This window comes from Limulus polyphemus, unplaced genomic scaffold (genome assembly GCF_000517525.1).
Source record: "Limulus polyphemus unplaced genomic scaffold, Limulus_polyphemus-2.1.2 Scaffold342, whole genome shotgun sequence".
Classification (NCBI taxonomy): domain Eukaryota; kingdom Metazoa; phylum Arthropoda; class Merostomata; order Xiphosura; family Limulidae; genus Limulus; species Limulus polyphemus.
The window spans coordinates 307,236-328,185 of NW_013665952.1; the positions used below are offsets into that span (position 1 = coordinate 307,236).

Here is a 20,950-nt window from a genome sequence, read left to right on the forward strand (position 1 = left end):
AAAACAGTACTCTACGTAAATACAAAAAAAAAATCAATTTTTTTAAGAAACAATTTAAAAAAAAATTAACTACCAGCCCTGGTCTCCCCTACTTTTATATCACATTACTGGAGTCTTCAGCGTATGTTGACTTATAATGTTTGGGTAACGCATGAAAAGAAACCTCATTTTAACTACCATTTTCTAAAATCTGGGACATTATGAGGATTTCACTAGACCACGAAATCCTCATAATATTAATATAAAAAAACATTATTAATAATTTATGTAACATATGAGCACTTATATAATATTACTAACAAATTATTTTATCCAAAGTTTATGAGACAACTCTAGTATTTAAGTCTTCAAAAGGCATTTTTAACATCTGAGCTATTACTTCTGAGAAGTAAATTTTTTAAATTTGTTTTTAAGTACTTAAAAAAACATCATGGTCCTTTCTCTAATATAGTAGGAGAAATATATATTAAAATCATATATTCTGATTATCTATATACCTATATTGAATTATATGTTCTACTAATAACTTGATTAGTCAGTACAAGTCATCATTATAAATGATAAGTATGTGTAAGAGATATTTGAAATATCGTTTATTAAAAAAGTCAATTTTTTAGTAATAAAATAATATGTTTTTATTTTACCAACTTGAGGAAGTGTAATTAGTCATCTTTTAAACAATTAGTTTTATCTGTTTAGTGTTTAAAAAGTCAAGTAAATTTATCTTAAGACTGGTGAAATCTCTTGTTTTCTCATTGGTGGTTCCACTGTTCAAGAAAAACAAAGTGTTAGTCCTTCATCAGTGTGTAGTTGTCTCAGCAGTTAAGTCTATAGCTGTTGTATAGAAGTTGAGCAACAATTAACACTATAATGGTTCTGCTATTCTTACAACTTCTCACTAGAATATGTTGTGAAACATAACTATAGTTAGGGTATAATGAAGTGGAACACAGCAATCCCAATGGATATTAATTTCTTACAGCAGTAAACACAAGAGAAGGTTTAAGAGGTGCAGACCTACTCCTGTTTTAATAGATATCCATCATTCTTACAATATATTAAAATTAAAAAAAGCACAGACCTGTTCCTTTGCCAACAGGTGGAATGATAAAACTTCCTTTACTGTTGCAATACTTAAACTTGTACTATTAAAGAAAAACAGACTTGTTATTGCGTATGCATGAATAAACTTCAAAAACAACAACAAAGGTTAATACCATACTACATAATGCATAATAAGGTTCTTACCACAGAAATGTGATATATTTAAGTGTATTATCAGCTAATTTATGATATCTATAACAAACACATTATAGGTAAGTTGTGATATATACATAGGAATATTTATCTGCTCTTAGTATAAAAACTTATCATTAAGTAGTTTCTGACTATATGACAACAATTTTAATCATATATAAAGTATGTGTGATGAATATTACTGCACTAAACTCAAAGACTGCATGAAAGCAAGTTCAACTTCACTACTTTTGAATGAACAAGTCTCACTTAAAGGTAAAGTTTTAGCGATGTTTTCATGAAAAGAAAGAAAGAAAAGTCTGAACTAATGGATATAAGTTTAACAGTTATCCTTTTCAAGAGGTATGTTAGCTGGAAAAAACAAAACTAGCTTTAAGTGATCAACTACAGCTGTGTGCTTATTGATCTGTACGTTGCCATGGAAAGAAAGGGTCTGACTTAGAAATACATGTTTGGCAGCCATGTTAATTAAGAAGTATGAAGCAAACTAAAGGAACAGCTTGAGTTGAAGAGGAGAATATGAGAAACCACTTATTCTGAGACTGATGTTGTGAAAAATCATTACTTTATAAATTTTGGCTGTAACTAGTAGCATAACTACAGCCAAGCTGGATTTCTCCTTTCCCAATTGTATAATTGATTACATTATACACATTTTGTTTCTGTCTTTTGGAGATTCATTAATTACCTATTGATTGCTATACTTTTCAAATTATTTTATTAAAACAGCAATTTACGCTAATTTTTAAATCTCAAGCAGCAAGTTTATACCATCTTGAGTTGTATGTAACAAAATACCTTGAAAGTACATAGCTAACAACTACTCTGCCAAGAATAACATGCAGTAATATTGTATGCATTTACATATTACAGTTAGTTGCCACAGTATTTGTAATTCTATCATGTTCTAAAAGAAATGTTCCATGCACATAAACAGATTATGATCATCTCATTCATATGAGAGATTCAAACATTCTACCTCACATGCCTTATAAGAGTTAGGATCTAATCTCACACACACTTCTGATGGTTTTGTTTGTTTATTTGTTGAATTTCATGGAAAGCTACTTCAGGGATATCTGCATTAGCTATCCCTAGTTTTGAGGTGATAGGCTAAAGAGAAAACAACTAGTCAATACAAGCCACTACCAACTCTTGGACTACTATTTAACAAAGAATAATGGGATTGACTTTTATTAGCACCTTTATGATTAAAGGACTAATATGTTTGGTGACAGGTTTCAATTCTGTGACCCACAGATTGTGAGTTAAGCACACTACCACAAAGCCCTGATAGTTTTGTCATTTATGCCTGTATCTCATTAACACAAACTTTTTTTTAAGTACAAAATATACTGTACATTCAGCATACTACACCAATAAAATGCAAAAAGTGGTTTATAAGCAATCATCTTCACCACATAGAGTGTATGTGTTTCATGTTTATTATTCAAAGACCAATTGTCTACTTTCTAAAATACTACTGTTTTCTCTTAGTCTATTCTGTAAAGTGCATGTATTTATTATATTACATTATTCATTTTAAGTGTTGGTGGTTTATCTTTGAGATATGTTTATATCTGTCAAACAGAAGTCATTTAGATACACACACACACACACACATATATATATATATTTAACAGAAGAGAAGCTGAGAAGAGACATAAAAATTTCTTATCACTATTTCTGAACTAAAAAGTATCATTATCATCACATTCTGTTGCCCAATGTCCAAACATTCCACAGCTGTCACAATATGGCCGCTCTTGGACCCTTTTGCCATGATGTTTAATGTGCAAAAGTTTTTCCACTGCTGGGGCTTGCTGTGGGCAATCCTCTGTGTCATGGACGTCAAACATATCGCAGATGTCACAGAAGAGTCGTGGTGGAATGGTTGTTTTGATTCCATTTCTAGTTCATAAAAAATTCAACAAGATAAATGAACTTAGACTTAAAACCATTAATCCAATCAAAATAAAATTACATTCAACAATATTAATGAAATAACCCATTTAATATACTTTAACAGGACCTGTAATATATAAAACCTAGTTCCTGTACAAGCCATTTCTAACAAGTTGTATATATGTCCAAGAATAAACTAAGAAATGAGCTATCTTTAATGTTGCACAAGTTATAAAAATGGAACTATATCATTGTGAAATCTGAAAATGTAAAAGTTGTTAGAATGATTAATGTATAAAATTAGGAAAAACCTGTCTTTCTGTCATTCTTAGATTTAGTGTATTTGGTTAACTTTTAATTTCCTCAACTTAACAGCACATCTATTCAATTTAAATCTGATTGTCAAACTGTTAACAAAGTTTTGTTTTATAAATAATGCACCAGAAAACTGTTAGATATACATGACTGTTCATTTTAAGTTTAATACAAAAGTAGTATTTACTTTATATTGTGTGAGTGTTAAAGTCAATTATTTTTAGAAGTGATAGTTATGACAAGTTTGCTTACATAACTGTTTATGAATCATTTGTTGCATAGTTCAACTGTTGTGAATTGATGCTATGTTACTTAAACCTTCTGAATTTTTCTTGTTCCTCTAAGTGAGTGTTGTTATATCATAACATTTTGTAGTTTCGTAAAAATTTGTAGGCCTCAGTCAGGCAATATATCTATATATATATATAGGTGACCAAGTTAGTGCAATTAAGTAAGTTAGTGAAAGTGAGACAAAGTTAGTGTGAGATATAGTCAAATAGATCTAGACTGTATTTGTAAGTTTTGCCATAAAGAGTGTAGAGTGGTGACTTAAAAAGTGTAATAATTGCAGATTGTATTGTAATAACAGAGTAGAGAAGAATAAATCATCTTGTCAATTGGGTTCCAAAGTAACTGAACTAACCTGTGTGAACTTTTGATGCAAAAGAGAAATATTTGACCTGAGATAGGTCTTCCTATGATCATGGATCAAAGGCTAATGTCATCACTTTTGTAGATTTACATTCAAAACTTTATTGAACTACTATTTTATGAATGTATGTCAAAAATTTTGGTATCAGATTGTGGATTATAATCCAAATTTTAGTATTATACATTAGTTACTTTCTGAATTTAAAAGTAAATATTAAAAAAATCCTAAATATAAATTTTTGTTTGTCACGCTGTATGTTGAATGCAGCACTGATTCAGATTAAATGTTTATGATGTCTGAATACAATGTCTACAGTTTCTTACGAATTAGGAAATTACTGATATTGACAAGCTAAAATATAAAACAATAAGCTCCTTTTCTATTTACTAAGATATTGCTACATTCATTGAATCAAACACAGTGGCCCCACCCAACTCTTTCCATTTTTGGAAATACTTGCTTACATACACCTACTTCTATCTATGACGTGTAAATAACCAATTGAAAGCTCAGGATGTCCCCCACATGGTTCTCTGAGCCTCTGAGAAGTACTTACACAGGAAATCCTTTCTCTTCATGGTAGATTCCAAGTGGTAAAGTAAGACATTATTGAGTTTGAAAAATCATATTTTTTTAGACCCAAATACAGCTTAGTTACTAAGCCTGATAAATTATAGTGGAATTCTGTGGTATTTATATAGTAATTTATTTTTTTTGTTCTTTCAATATGCATATATATATAAAAAAACTAAAAAAAATCATATTGTTTTACATTCTTCATGTGCGAAATTTGATAAGGCTTAGCAAATTATGGCAAGCAGCAAATGAGTAAAAAAGTTCATAACTAGAACAGATAATTGTTTTCTGTACTTCTTTATATACTGTTCTATGTTTTAAGAAAAATAACTGAAATTTAAGAACATATTTGTAAATGGTAATAATATATTTATACATATATATATATAATGTATTTTTACTGAAATGTGATTGTATTTTACAAAATATTGTTTCACTAGAACATAGCCAAGACAGGTCACTTTGTAAAGACTAGTTTTATATTATTGGATATGGTAACATGAGCAGGGGCGGATCTACTATGAAACTAATGAAGCTTAAGCTTCAGGGCCCTTAATCCCAGAGGGGCCCCAGAAACGTCTTTAGTCCACATGCTTAAAAATTTTAGGTCTACTGTAGTGGTGGTACCCACTGTTGATGCTTTAGATACAGGTGATGATCACAGTGGTCAACATGAAAGGACCAGGGAACAAGCAGAGACTGTGCAGAAACATGAAACAGGAAGCAAATTCAGTGATTTCGAAGAATACAGTGACCTTGAAAACTGGCCCATAACAGTTGATAATGATTTCATACAGAATTGTTTTATGCAAGGCATCGGGTTTTTTCAAAATAAAAAACCAGAAGAATTGTTTTATGCAAGGCATCGGGTTTTTTCAAAATAAAAAACCAGATGATGTATATACCGAATCAAGCAAAATTTACAAGGATGAAAACAGAAGTTCTCAAACAAATATTTTGAAAAAAGATTGAAAAATGGCCAGACTGTGATGAGATCCTGGTTAGTTTACTCAAAGAGCAAAGGCTGCATATACTGTTTTGTTTGCAAACTCTTTTCTAAATGCCAAACATCACTTACAACAGATGGATTTTCTGACTGGATGAATGTACTTAGAACTCTGGAGAATCATGAAGACAGCATGGAATGCAAGAGCGCGATGTTGTGTTGGATAACAAGAAAGTCAATAAAAATACTGTGGATCAGCATCTTGAAGAACAGATGAGAAAGACCATACAGTACTATTTTGAAGTGCTGAAAAGAGTTGTAGCTGTTATAAAGTTTTTAAGTGAAAGAGGTTTGGCATTTAGAGGTCATGAGGAGAAGTGGGGCTCACCAAATAATGTAAACTTCATGGGGCCATTGAACTTATTGCAGAGTTCGACCAATTTTTACATGAACATCTCGAGAAATGTAAAAATAAAAAAGTAAATGCTACTTACCTATCCAAAATCATGTATGAAGAATTGATAGAAATCATGTGCAGGATGAAATTGTGAATCAAATCAACAACCTAAACACAGAATACTACTCTATTATTGTTGACTCTATGCCTGACCTAACACATATTGACCAACTGGTAATTGTGATTCGATACTGCTATAATGGAAAATCCTGTGAGAGATTTTTTAACATTTTTACTGATAGAAAACTATTCATCCACGACCTTGTTCAACAAAATACAACAATTCCTGGGTAAACATAAGCTTTCACTTGAAAATATCTGTGGTCAGTCATACGATAATGCATCTAACATGAAGGGCTCAGAGAAAGGGCTGCAAGCTCTCTTTAAAAACATTAACAGGTACACAGATTATGTACCATGAGCAGCCCATTCACTTAACCTTGTTGGAGAAAAGGCAATGTCTACTGTACCTGAAGTTGTTGACTATTTTGGCATTTTGCAGCAGCTGTATGTTTTCTTTTCTGGATCTCCACGAAGATGGGGGATTTTAAAGACATAGGGCAATCTAGATTTTTCTCTAAAGAGCTTAAGTGTAACTAGATGGTCTGCACACTATGAAGCAGTCAAGGCAATTAAAAATGGATATATGGGTATTGTACAAACTCTCAAGCATATTTTTGAAGACTCAGAAGAGACGCCTGAATGTAAACAAGATGCAAAAAATTTATACCACAAGTTGGTACAGCTGGAATATGCTATTTTAACAATCGTTTGGGAAGAAGTGCTGGAAAAAATTCAGCCAATAGGATTGCACACTATGAATCAGAAGCAAAAGGTTTATATGAAGATATCACCTCAAGTTATTCTGATGCTTCCAAATGCATTGTAACAAAAAAAAATTCAGATGGTACAAGTGGTATTGCTTCTTTGAGAGGGGCTGACAAACTTAGGATACAGGTTCTAAATCAACTTTATGACTGCTTGATAATCCAGTTATGCAAGAGGATTGACCCATATGAGCAGATTGTGAAAAGGTTCAAATTCCTCTCAGAATTGGTGAACAATTCTGAAATTGATGAGGACAGTATTAAACTTAAAATATCATATTACAAAGATGATATTGACCACAAGTTAGTAAACGAGTGTTATCAGTTCAAAGAATATTTGCACCATAGGAAATCCCAGAACACAGAAGAAAGCATGCCATTTAAAATGCAATGCACAGAAGTTCTTCAGCTTATTTGTGAGCAACGCCTAACTGAAGTGTTCCCCAATATTACTACTGCTCTTAAGCTGTATTTGACAGTGCCTATCAAGAGCTGTGAATCAGAAAGGAATTTTTCAAAGCTATCCTTTATAAAGAACAAATTTCAGTAACTTCTAAATGTATCCATCAAATCAGTAGCACTTAGTAACCTCTACATGTAACCATGGAATCAGTAGTACTTGGTAACTTCTGCATGTAGCCAGGGAATCAGTAGTACTTGGTAACCTCTGCATGTAGCCATCGAATCAGTAGTACTTCGTAACCTCTACATGTAACCATGGAATCAGTAGTACTTGGTAACCTCTCCATGTTGCTATGGGATCAGTAGCACTCAGTAACCTCTACATGTAGCCATGGAATTAGTAGTACTTAGTAACCTCTACATGTAACCATGGAATCAGTAGTACTTGGTAACCTCTGCATGTAGCCATTGAATCAGTAGTACTTCGTAACCTCTACATGTAACCATGGAATCAGTAGTACTTGGTAACCTCTCCATGTTGCCATGGAATCAGTAGCACTCAGTAACCTCTACATGTAGCCATGAAATTTGTAGTACTTAGTAACCTCTACATGTCATATGAAAGCTAGAAAACACAAAAAAAAAGTGTATTTTGTAAAATGTGCTCCATGTAGTATGTATTCTCATAGGTGTCTAATATAAAAGATTATATTGACTGTGGTCTTTTCTGTTTTATTTCATCATTCTATGATGCATCATGCATGTATATAACATTTCCCTAATTTTCACCCTCCATAACTCAAAAACTATAAGGCATAGGAAATTTTTATTCACACCTGTGACTATAACATGTGAGATAATCCAATACTGCAATTTTAATCAAAATCTGAGATGTTGTGGTTAAATTTTTAAAAAATTTGTGGTGATCTGTCATGGAACAACCCCATTGAAGAAGATAACAGTGGTTACCCAGGCCTCGTTGTTGGTTGCAAAGGGGCCCCCATAACAGTACAAGCTTCAGGGCCCCAAAAATGTAGGTCCGCCACTAAACATGAGTGCACATGCACCACATCACTCAACTTCTGTAATGTTAGTTGGACACTTCTGAAAGGTCAATAAAATAAAAATAATAAATTTTTATATATGTAAAATGTTATGAGATTTAAGCTGTTTACACTAAACATTTGTGGTTTCATGTTATAATTTGTAGTAATTCTAGAACAAAAAAAAGCGTAATTTATATCTATTTCCTATTTTTTTCACAGTGGTTACAAGGTCGGTTGAATCAACCAAACCCTTACAGAGATACAATAGTGAAAATAATAGTTAAAATAAAAAGTTTTTTTCTAAATAAAAAAAAACGTTTGATAATTATGTGGAGGATATTGGGAGGTTATAGAGTTTTCACATGAGAAATTTGACAATCTTCTGGTGCATAAAAGTATTTTTAATCTTAAAATCAACATTCAAAAATTAAAAATGCACAAGCAAATAATTAATTGCAAAATGTTAAACTTAATTAAAAAATCTGATACCTTGTGCACAAATGCCTTGCAATGTTTACCAATAAATTGGAAAACTTCATGAAGATACGTGTATATTTTAAAAAGTTACAGTATAATTGCTTTATGGTTACTTTCTGGAATATGGCTGGGTAGAATCCACCCACCTGTATTAAAAGGGTTAAAGCTCTGGATACAACTGTGGCAACTCACAGGGTAACATAACTGAATTTATCACTGATGGTTTTGTGATAACAGAGTAGAGAAGAACCAACCTGTGTGGATTCTTGATGAAAAGAGATGGTTATTTAAAGCTCTGGATATAACTGTGGTGATTTACTGTGTAATGAACATTTGTTTATCCATTTGACTTGTTTTGAATACATAATTTAAAAGAAAGTGGATTGTGTACTGTCTGTTTGTTGTTGAAATTTATTACCAAGAAGTCAGAGACACCTACCATAAAGAATCCTGCCCAAACATCGATATGTACATAAAAACCTGACATTGGTGGGCCAGCCAGGATTATACAGTTTTAAGCAGCAGTAGATTAAGATGTGAATGACAGTGGAAATAGGCTTATATACACAGCTGTAGTGGTGCCAAAAATATTGTACAGATTACAATCACACTATACAACTATGTTGATTGATTTTGATAAGTGGATAGAGAGAGGTGAGCAACTTGTGTTCATAGATAGCAATCTACAAGAGTTTGTTTTAAACAATAACAACAACACAAACTAGAGAGAGAGAAAAGCATCAACAGAGGAGAGGCAGAGATGAGAGGAAAGACTGGAAATAGAGAGAAATTGAGATTGTCAAGCTCACCTAACAAAAAGATGAAGGACCCAAGAATGACAATAGGGTCAGGGCCACCCGACCCAAGCTGCCCAAATCTGATGAACAGAAAGACGACACGGATGTTTTCCTGGAGAGGTATGAAAGATTTGCCCAAAGTCAGAACTGGGACAAAAGCAACTGAACAGTCCATCTCAGTCCCCTTTTCACAGGAAAAGGCCTAAAGTATATGCTGGCATGACGTCAGAAGATGCCATGAATTATGGACTTACTAAAATGCTATGAACTTACCAAAGGTTTTTGTCAGAAGTTCAGAGAAGTCAAACCTAACAATGGAAAAACTGTATTTCAGTTTGTGGCACGTCTACAGTGATACTTCACAAGCTGAATTGACAAGGCCAAGTGTAAAAATAAATTTGAAGGCCTGGCAGATCTACTAATATGTGGACAGTTCATGGTCATGTGCTCAAATGACATGTTATTGTTCCTAAAGGAGAGAGCATCAAAATATGTGGATGAGATGATCAAGCTGGAAGAACAGTATATGGAAGCCCATGGAGAGAGTATAACCATCAAGTCCAAGAATATCCAGTTAAAGTTGAAACCAGGGGTGGCTGACCAGAAGCAGGATGCCATTAAAGGTGACAGTAGGTTAATAGACAAAAGGGATAAGAGTTGTTATGCTTGTTATAAAATGGGGCACATTGCAAACAAGCACAAGTCTGTCACCAACAAGTAGCCACAGAAATTTCAACATAAAGCAGCTGGAGCTACCTACAGAGATAGTCATGACAAGAAACAAGAAAAGAGAGCTTGTCATCATAGATTATGCTGCCAGAAGAAATAAAATGGAGACAACTCATTAGAATCACCACAAGAAGAAAATTCTATCACCAAGATTAAACAGTGCATAATTGATGGCCAGTAGTGTTCGGAGCATGTTATGACATTGCAGAATCTTTGGGACAGTACCAGGGAGAAAATGGAGCACAAGACCAAAGGGAAGAAGACCTACAGAACAAAGGATCAAAAGGGAGTGCTGTACTAAATCTTTGAAGGCAGTTCTACTGGGGAAGTTAAACAGATCATAGTACCAACAAAATACTGGACTCTAGTGATGAAGTTGGCTCTCGAGTCAATTCTGGGAGGACACCTAAGTGAATTTTCCCTGTCTCGTCAAATGGAGTCTGGAAGACTCTTGCCACTTACCAGTTCCTAGCTGCTGGGGTGGTGCGCCATGGAGGATCAGCACAGATTGGTACCAAACTGCTGAGGCTAGAACAATGGGTCTCATTACAGTGAGAAGTGGGAATATGGTGACACTGACAGTGTAGTCCTCCTCATACATATCTATGATACATCACTATGTATGGACTATTGATACAACTCACTATACCAATCCATTCAATACCTATATCTCACAAATCCTCTTCCTGCAGCCTGTTTCTGTTCAGTAAAGTCGAAATGAACACTCCATTACCATTGCTACTAGATTACAAACATGTTCTACTCCCACAGCCAGCAAGGTGCCTGAGTACAGGTGTATAAAAATATCCATACTGTAACAACACAATATGGTGCCCTCCTTCTGCAGCTGGCATGGGGCCTGTAGAGTCTGATGGTAGAGTTGAGGTGAATAAACCATACATACCAGTGATGTATCTCTCAAATACCCTACTTCTGCAGCAGGCAAGGAGCCCATAAAGACTGACAGTTGAGTATAGGTGAATACAAGTATTCATACTGAAACATATACATACAGTCTCTCCTCCTGCAGCTGGCATGTATAGAAGGTGAGGATGGTACTTATCACAAGTGCTCTTCTTACATAGCTTGTTTCGACCCATCGAGTCTGATGGTGGAGGAGGTGAGCACACAAGGTATGGTCTGATGAGACAAGATACAGTCTCCCATGGGTGTGCCTTTATGGAGTCCCTGTCACACCCCATGGGCTTCCTTCAGATGCTTTATGAAGGAGGCTTATCTTTGCACCATTCTCTCTACCATCTTAACGTGGATTCTAACTAAACTACGTGAGGAAGTGAGCATGTTTCAGAATTTGATATTTTCGTTATCCTGAAAATGTATTTCTGATAGATACCTCTTTACACATTCTCACTCATCCTTCCGTGCACCTTTTTTTACTTTTCTCCTCAAAGAATGAAGATTCACTAGTGTAAATGTATAGAGGGAGTTAGTGCATATGGGAGTATATTGCCCTCCTATTAGTGGATGGCTTTTGCTACATTATGACATCATCTTACAGTGGTGCCAGTTCACATGAAATTAGGTGGGAGTTTTCTTAAGGTTTGTGGCATGCAAATCTCTCTGGAAGAATGCATAGAAGAGCTGAGGAATATAGCTAAATTTTGTGAAAAGGTGAGTATCTAGAAATACATTTTTAGGTAAGGAAAATGTTAACATTAGATAGGGAATGTCTTTAAAATCTGGTAAAATGGCTAAGGGGTAAAAGAAATTTACAACCTAAATGAGAAGTGCAAAGTCAAGCACTAGGTAGTGATAAGAGGTCAATTAGGCTTAGTATTTTAAATTCTTTTGCCTAGACTTTAAATTTAATAATCACACAATATACATGTATACTGTTGCAAAGATAAAAATTTACACATATAGTCAAAAAGGAAATATTTTAATATAGAATGTATGGCTATTAGGTAAATGGGAAGGAATAAAACTAAAGTTAAAAAAATGGCATTGAAATACTGGTTAAATTAATTTATTATGACATTTTCAATAGATGCTTTTTGTCAGATTGTTGCACAGTTTTAAAAACTATGATGTTCAATAAAGTAAAAATGATAAAATGCGTGTGATAACAACATCAAAGACAACAATGAGGGAAAACAAACTTTAAATCCACAAAGCAAGAGTTAACACTATAAAAAAACAAAGTAACTACAATCAGAAGATAAATTAAAAGTAAATTAAACAAACAAAGTATTAAAACTTTCTATATTACTATAGCTAGCTAGGTTACATATATATATATCAATCCCAACTTGTCTTTATAAAATTTAAATATGTTTTATTATACTTGTTTATTTTCTTTTTATTAGCTATATTTTTGTGTGCCAGCAATACCAAGTGTGGGGTGTATGTATATATATAATTCGATTTTATTACTCATCAGGATCTCTACCAACCTACCCTTAAATATAATTATATGCCAAAGTAGAGCACTGTCTGTTTTATATATACACATACACTAGTATCTTTTTCTATTTAAGAATAGAATCATTGGTACCCCAGACAGAAGAGTTCTGTGAAAAAATTAGAGCAGTAAAGTTCCTCATTTTTTCTGTACACTTGTCTGGAAAAGTCACTTAGTTACTTAGATGAAAATTCGTTGAAATTGTGAAATTTTGATTCACTCCATAAACACATATATAGCAATTTAGGCAGCTTTATAAGTACAATAAGAATTAGTTTTACTCAGCTAATACTGTGAAATAGTCGTTGTTAATACTGAGATATTTTAAAGGTGGTTTTAAATGGGGGATTTTTATGGCTGCCATTTTGTTTCATCGCGATCCCTACTATTAAGTACTTCTGTATTTAATGGTATTTAAATATATATATGTGTGTGTATGAGTAAACTGTAAGTCACAAATTAAAAACAATACAAGACTTTGATAAAAAAAAAAGAGAAGAAATCATTACAGTACAAGAAATTCATGGTACAAAATAAATATATAGTATACTTATTGTGCTTTAAATTGAAAATAAATTTATAATTTTACAAATGGGTATAATTATAAATACTTAAAAGAAAATGTGTCATCTTATGGCACCCAAAGAAAAATATGGGTGTGTTGATATATTTTGTCACAAGAAACTGAACAATTCACATATATTTCACAGGGCCCAGATGAAGCATTATTTTGTTTTGAAGGAGTTCCTGTTTGTTTCTACTGGTCAGAGTTTGGAAGAAAGCAAGGATCTTATAGTGCTCTAAAGAATGATTGTGGGTCTTAAAATGCTTTGCAATGAGATAATTATGATTAGTAGGAAAGAATAACCTGGCCAAACAGAGGTATGCTTGATTTATATAGAATGTTTAGTATTATTAGTTTTGTCAATATGCATTTTCAACAAGTTTTTTTTAAAAAATAGATTGAAGTTTTGCACTTTCTGCAATCTCGTTCACTCACGATGATAATTTTCTCCTGGCTTCTGTAACTCCGCTCATAGTATATATATATATATTTAAACTATTATTAAAAATCAGATCAAACCTCAATCAGATCCCCTCTAACTCTTATCTTGAAAACAATATCAGAGATTTCAATCTCTCCTCCCCAGGCAACATTCTAGTAATTGTCCTCTGGTATGACAAGGTATACCTTATAGGTACGAAAATTTTAAATTTCTATGTTCATAACATTGTAAGCACCATTGCTAAACTTCACCAGTCTTAAGATATGTGACTGGTCAGAAAGTGTGAATTAAAACCTCCAAGATCTTAACAGAACCTAAATTTCAACAAACACTCTTAAGATTTATAGTTGATCAAGAAGTGTGAAGTCACACCTCAAGAACATGTAGCTCCAAGATGCAACAGATTAGGCTAAGTGTTTGAGACTTTAACTGTCTTATGTTGAATTGATCACATAAAGAAAACATTTATTACTTGGCAAAACATTTACTGTATTTTAACAAAAAGCAGGTATTTAGTACACTGTAAAGGCAAGGGAATGGCTGCTACAGCTTTCTATGTCAATAGTGGAATAACTAAGGTGGTTTTATGTTCAATACTTACAAATTCAAATCTCCACTATCAAAGGTTTCACCAGTCTCCAAAATCTCAATTCTTGACTTTAGCTCATCATTCTTTCTCTGCATATCCACAATCACAGAATTCAAAAATTCAATCTGAAAGAACGACAAGTATTACTATAATTAATTTGAATAAAGTTTACAACATTAAATGTTAAAAATACAAATATGTTCTCAGGCTTAAAGAAATTTCTTTTATAATTTTCAAGATGAAACAGAGCAAATAATTACAAACTGAGAGATTAGACTAGTTATAATGGATGAATAAGCTGAGATACAAATATTGAACCTGAGAAAAGTTCTTACTTCACAGTGTAATAAAGATGCCCAACTGAGGTGTTGTTGAGAAGTAAAAAAATAACACAACATTTTTTTAAGTGGTCAAAAGTGAACCAGTGAAGTAGAAATTCACATGTCAACATAAAAACATTTTGTTAAAGAATACAAGCTATCAAACTCTAAGATATGGAGAATATGATGAAATACAACTTAATTACGTGGTGGTTTTCCCCATTCCCTGGAAGTTTTGCAAAGTAATTAAAGACTTTTTCAGAAAACATTGGTTTCTTAGAATGTGATAATGTAGTGAGTTTCTACTGTCACATTGAAAATCACTGAAAGATTGGTATTACATATAAGTCAGTGATCCCACTTCAAGTTCTAAATATTTAAGAACTGGCAATTAATTTATGAGTTACACTAACTTCAGATTTATTGTTTTACAAAACTACATCTTAAATTGTCAATGATTGTTTCTCAACAACAGTAGTAAAGTGATAGCTGAAATCTTAAATTGATGCAAGTCTATACATCACTAGAATGTATGAAAAGCACATGTATCTAATATATATTATGAGAAAGGCATAATAAAGTTATGGTAATCAGCTCCTGAATCAGTGAAGATAACTGAGGTCTTCTTGTATAATATCTGTCATATACAGGTAAAGACAGAAGTGTGTGTCTCAAGACCTCAAGTTACATCAACTATGTGATAAGCAGATGTGTTGGAAGAGGTGTTATTATTGTGATGGATGAGATATGACTTTTATCCATTATGCCAATTATACATTCACAAGTTGTATTTCACAAAATGTCATTCTACTTAGGTATATCAAATATACAGTAAAAAAAAGATCCAATTACCATCAACTAGTGATCAATAATTATAGTACATAAAAAATAAAAATGTACTATCAAACTAGGCAAGACAAAAACACAGATTTTTGTAGTTTATAAAGGCTTTTTCTAAGTAACAAACACTTGTGAAAAACACCTTCCTGACACAAAAATATAGTAAAATTGCTTCCATGGAAAGAAGCACAATTTGATGACTAAAATGGAATTTCATGAAGACCAGATTTTCAACTCTAAAACTATACAGGTAGAGAACACACAAATTAAAACTTAAAAATAAGTTACTTCTAGATAACAGTGAGTGTTAAGTTATATAGATCATGAACATGTTATCAAAAATATGCTATACCTGTGCATCTAGAGCTTCCTTTTCTTCTGTAATTCTATTGTATTCTGGATCTAGGAAAAACAGACATTGTCAAAAAACCCTTATATCAGTAAATTTCATAAAAGTTAACATTTTCCTACACTGAAAATGTATTTCCAATAGATATATCTCTTATCAAAAATAGCTTTTCTCAACTTATACTGCTCTCTATAGGTGCACATTTTTGCTTGCCACTAGCCTTGACAGCCCCACCTACCCTCACATGAGACATCTGCATGCTATCATGCAAATGACCATGCAGCAACCCTCCACCAATAGGATTGCGAGACAACTCCTATCATTACTAGCACCTTCTCTTCCAATGTAGCCTGTAATCACTTTGAGATTGGGCACTAGAAGTGGGGAAGTCAGGTGGGAAATGTGAATGGAGGTTAAGTATCTATCAGAAATACATTTTCAGTGTAGGAAAATGTTAATTTCTGATACAATATCTTACCTCCCCTCACAAATAACTAGAATCCCACATTGAGTTGGTGGTGGGTCTGGTGAAAAGTTGATCCCCTTTAGAAAGTGCCCAAAGAAAGACCATGTGATGTGTGAATAAATGGAAAATAACACCCCTGTGGGAGAATGCACCACTTCTGAACCAGGTATACTCTTCTCCCACGTGAAAATGTGTCACAATGAGGGTAGAATCATATGTACACATCCAACACAACCAACATCATAGCTGCTGGGAACCAATATCTGGGAGATGGTAGGATGGTGGACAGGAAAGTGGGGTTGTATCTCCAGTCCATCACAAGGCAACATTGGGAATGTATCATCCAATCCTCAGTAGGAGGAAGGTACCCTGCCACACATGTAAGGGCTTATGTGGCTGGTCTAGTTCCCACCATCACCATATTTGTCGTGAACCATCATCTGGGCAGTGGTAGGAAGGAAGGTGCTTCAGCTGGAGGGGTGAAATGCATTGTCCATCACCTGAAGGCATTTGGAATTGTACAACAGGCCCTTGGTAGGATGAGCACCAATACCATCTACAATGTCAGAACACCACCACACTACTCTCATCTGAGTGGGATTGAACACACTCAGGAAGAAGCCTCCATGGTACACTACCCCAGCAGCTAGAAACTGGTAAGTAGCAACGACTCCCATACTCCACTAGAAGAAGAGGGGAAACAGCACGTTGGAGAGTCTGAAGGAATGCTGCACTGGAGACAGTGCAATGGGTGACTGCAACACCTTATTTTGAAAAGCAGACTGATCCAGTGACCTACAATACATGGATCATCAGGGATGGGCAGCAATCCTTGTATGCTTTACTCATGTTAGTCAATGAGCATATAGTCTGGAACAAACATATCTATGAAGCAAAATACTGCAAGTTATACCTTCAAGCAGTCTTGTGAAACAACCCATCTCAACAGTGGCCATATTTGATACACAGGTTTTTCAGTGCGGATTTAAGAATAAATATACCTTGTCAGGCAACACTCACCACAAAGTGGGATCCTAAGTTGTGAAAAATAGCCCCTGCAAAGAAAATGTAGAAAAAAGGAGCATTTAAACATACATAGAGAAATTGTGGAGTGCAAAATGGTGATGGGAGGAAAACGAAAACACATACAACAGGAAAGGGCCAGGTAGTGAAGATAATGATCAGTGAAGATATGGAGAGTGGTCCACATACTAGCATGAATGATTTTCTCCAATAGATGACAGAAATTAGTAGCCTGGGGCATGGTCAGGTGACAGATATGATGTGAAGAGACACAGAAAAGACAAAAAACATCCAGTGAAAGAGAAGATTAAGACAGGTGAAGAAGCTGTCAAATCCAACCTATAAGGGAAATAGGAGAAAGATCATAGTACTGGGAGGGATTCCAAGGAATAAACAAACAGGAATGGGAACCACGGAAGGAAGCAGTGCATGCCACATAACAGTGGAGAGCCCTGACTGGATAGAGGAGGTGAGCAAGGTCAGAACAGTTATAAAGGTGTGATAGGGAAGGAAGGGAGGTGGTTGTGAAGGCAGAATTACCATCCCGACAGCTGAAGTTTGGGGAAGAAAAGAATGAGCGGGGAAAGGACCACATAGGAATAGTGAAATAAAAGTGCAGTGGACATCAACAGCAAACACGTCTGATCCATGACATCCACCCACCAACAGAAGGAGGAAAAATATAATCTACCTGATTGATTAAGCTGAAAAAGGGAGAAGGAGACCTGGGTACCTCCCCAAAATGAAATGCAACTGTGAGGCAGGAGGATCAGCTGTAGTAATCACAGCAGCAGTGGTAGTTACAACATGGAATTGTGAGACCACGACAAGTGGATTTGACTGGGAAAAAGGATAAGTGAAGCTCCAAAAGAGTAAGAACTTGAAAACTTACAGTTTGAAAAACCCAGAAAAAATATACGAAGCCTTGAATAATATCTGAAATTTGAGCAAGAAAATCGATGGAATTATTCATTGAAAACAATCAGTAGGAAAGTAGGAACGAAAACATGTTCTAGCAGTACAATAGACTGTACAGAAGAGTAGCAACGACTCCCATACTCCACTAGAAGAAGAGGGGAAACAGCACGTTGGAGAGTCTGAAGGAATGCTGCACTGGAGACAGTGCAATGGGTGACTGCAACAGTGATGATAAGAGTTGTATTTCACTCCTATAGGTGGAGGGTTACTGCATGTTAGCATGCAGATGTCTCATGTGAACACACATGAGGGTAGGTTGAAGTAACAAGGCTAGTAGTGAGCATAAATTTGTGCATATAGAGGGCAGTATAAATCAAGAAAAGCTATTTGTCAAAGGAGGTAAGATGTATCAGATTATACTAATTTGTGTTATGACAAGAAAAAAAAACAATTGCAAACCTTAGTAACTAATAGCAATTTTGAATGCACACTACAAAGAATCTTTGCAATGTCATAAAGGAAAAGAAAACAAACTAAATGTTTATATATGGTTGATAATACATTTAAACATTTTGGTTAAAAACTTCATATTTACATATAGAAATAAATATTTTGTTGTTTTTCAGATTTTATAGTGCATACTTGAGGGATTTAGACATTTTGGTAATAAAGTTATTAAAAACCTTTAATCTTCACATAATAATAACAATAAAAAACTTTTTGTTTCAGACAACGTTTTGCCATTACAGGTTAATCAGGGCTAGTAGTACAAGAACTGGCAAAATGGTGGCTGAAATAAAATGTTTTTTATTTTATGTGGAGAGTAAAGGTAATTGTTTTATCAATGTATTGCCAAAATACACATAAATAGTTAAGATATAACTCAGCTGACCTTCAACATTAGCATTAGCCTGAGATCTGGCTAATGCTACCTGAAGCTCCACAATTTTGCTTCCTAGCTGTTTCTTTTCTTGTTCAATATTTTGAAGCTGAACTTTGTAATTCTGAAGTGTAGTATCATCTAACCGTAATGATGCTAACTGAAGAAGAAAACATTTTTTTATAAGAGTTAATGAAACACCTGTTAAACATGAAAAAAAAACAGAAAAAATACACTAAAAGCATATTGTAAGGTAAAACTATTTTTGAATGTTCATAGACATTTTCATACTTTGATTATGATACTTAACATAAAGGAAAAAAAACTATTTGCCTAAATATAGATATATCAGCAGTGAAAAACTTTCTGAGAGATACAAGTAAAAAATATGCAGTATTAAAAACATTTGAGTTTGGGAAATGAAAATATTTTAAGTAAATACAAATTGTAAATTATTAGATCAGGTAAAGTTACATGCATTTTTTGAATGTAAACAGTTTCATCCATGAACATATGAAAGTACGCAACACACCACCCCCACCTTATTCATGCGAAATAGTGATATGATTTTTCAATAACTGATATGGTAGTGCTTGAACAATGTGACTATCAGCTTATCAGACTGGCAGATATATTGTTATGGTAGCGGAGGTCACGTGATGCTAGTAACACGTCATGTGCTTCTAGAACGTTCATGAAACCTCGAGACGTTACTAGATATACGGTATTCTTGTATATAAACTGCCAAGAACTGACAGCAACAATGGGTAATTGAACTGCGGACAGAGGGAGACGTATTGTTGAGCGAGCACGTGAGACGTTCGTTGTGAATTATAGCGTTTGTTATAGCGAGACTGTGGAAATTAAGTGTCTTGCAAAGTTGTATTCAGAAAGAATAAACCAGTTTTATTTAAGAAAGGACTTGTATCGCTAAAGTTTCTTCGGAAAGAATTTTTACGGAAAATTAACTAATGACCAGAGACGTAACAATATATTAATTATCTAGGAAGAAGGTGAGTAAATATTTGATAATATTTTGGGTAAATTGGCTAAACTTTTATGATAAGTAGTCTATATTTGTGAACTGTAAAAGTGAAAATTAATAAATGGTTACATTGTAGCTATAATATAAACCCTTGCATATTATGTATCTATATTCAATCACTACAAGAAATCCATTTCATTCCACTACAACATTATGTTACATAGTTCAACAAATACCTCTTGATCTTTCTTCAAGACTTCTTTTTCTTGCTGTTCCAGTTGAGACTGAGCAGACTCCAACATTTTCTTCAATGACTCTCGCTCACTGTCAAAATCATTTACAAGTTGGGATTCCCTAAAATTAAAAAACAAGTAAATATATAATTGAATACAATATACATCATTTACACATGAAACTGATTAATGTAAAGAAAAATCATTATAGTGGGTACACTGATACAATGCAAGCATAAAAAATCAGAAACGTGTTGGTATCATAACTAACAATGCTAGCTGATTGTTTGTTTGTTTGTTCACCTGAATGGCACTCTGTGCACACAATGGTTCAAACCATTCTTATAGTTGAACCAGTCAGCAGTACCCATTATCTGGTGTATATGTTCTACCAAACTTCACTCAGCAGTACCCATTACCTGGTGTATATGTTCTACCAAAGAGATTGCAACTAACTGTGAAGCATGGTGGTTTCAGCATGATGGTTTGGGGAGCTGTTTGGGTTGGTGGGAGATCGAGCTTATTGGAGTGC

General features: G+C 34.0%; 1 protein-coding gene across 9 annotated transcripts in view; it reads right to left on the reverse strand.

Moving 5' to 3' along the window:
• Window positions 1–1,001: 1,001 nt before the first annotated feature.
• LOC106457533 (CAP-Gly domain-containing linker protein 1-like) overlaps window positions 1,002–20,950 on the reverse strand; it is a 122,654-nt gene continuing 102,705 nt past the window's right edge. For 8 of the 9 annotated variants that reach the window (XM_022383508.1, XM_022383512.1, XM_022383509.1 and 5 more), the window contains 5 exons: window positions 20,422–20,539; window positions 19,213–19,360; window positions 15,917–15,966; window positions 14,417–14,529; window positions 1,002–3,168 (listed from right to left, as the gene is read on the reverse strand). In XM_022383508.1, coding sequence (XP_022239216.1) covers window positions 2,949–3,168; window positions 14,417–14,529; window positions 15,917–15,966; window positions 19,213–19,360; window positions 20,422–20,539 — 649 coding nt within the window. In that variant the 3' untranslated portion in view covers window positions 1,002–2,948. The remainder of the gene's footprint in view (window positions 3,169–14,416; window positions 14,530–15,916; window positions 15,967–19,212; window positions 19,361–20,421; window positions 20,540–20,950) is intronic. The other variant, XM_022383510.1, reaches the window with a different exon arrangement.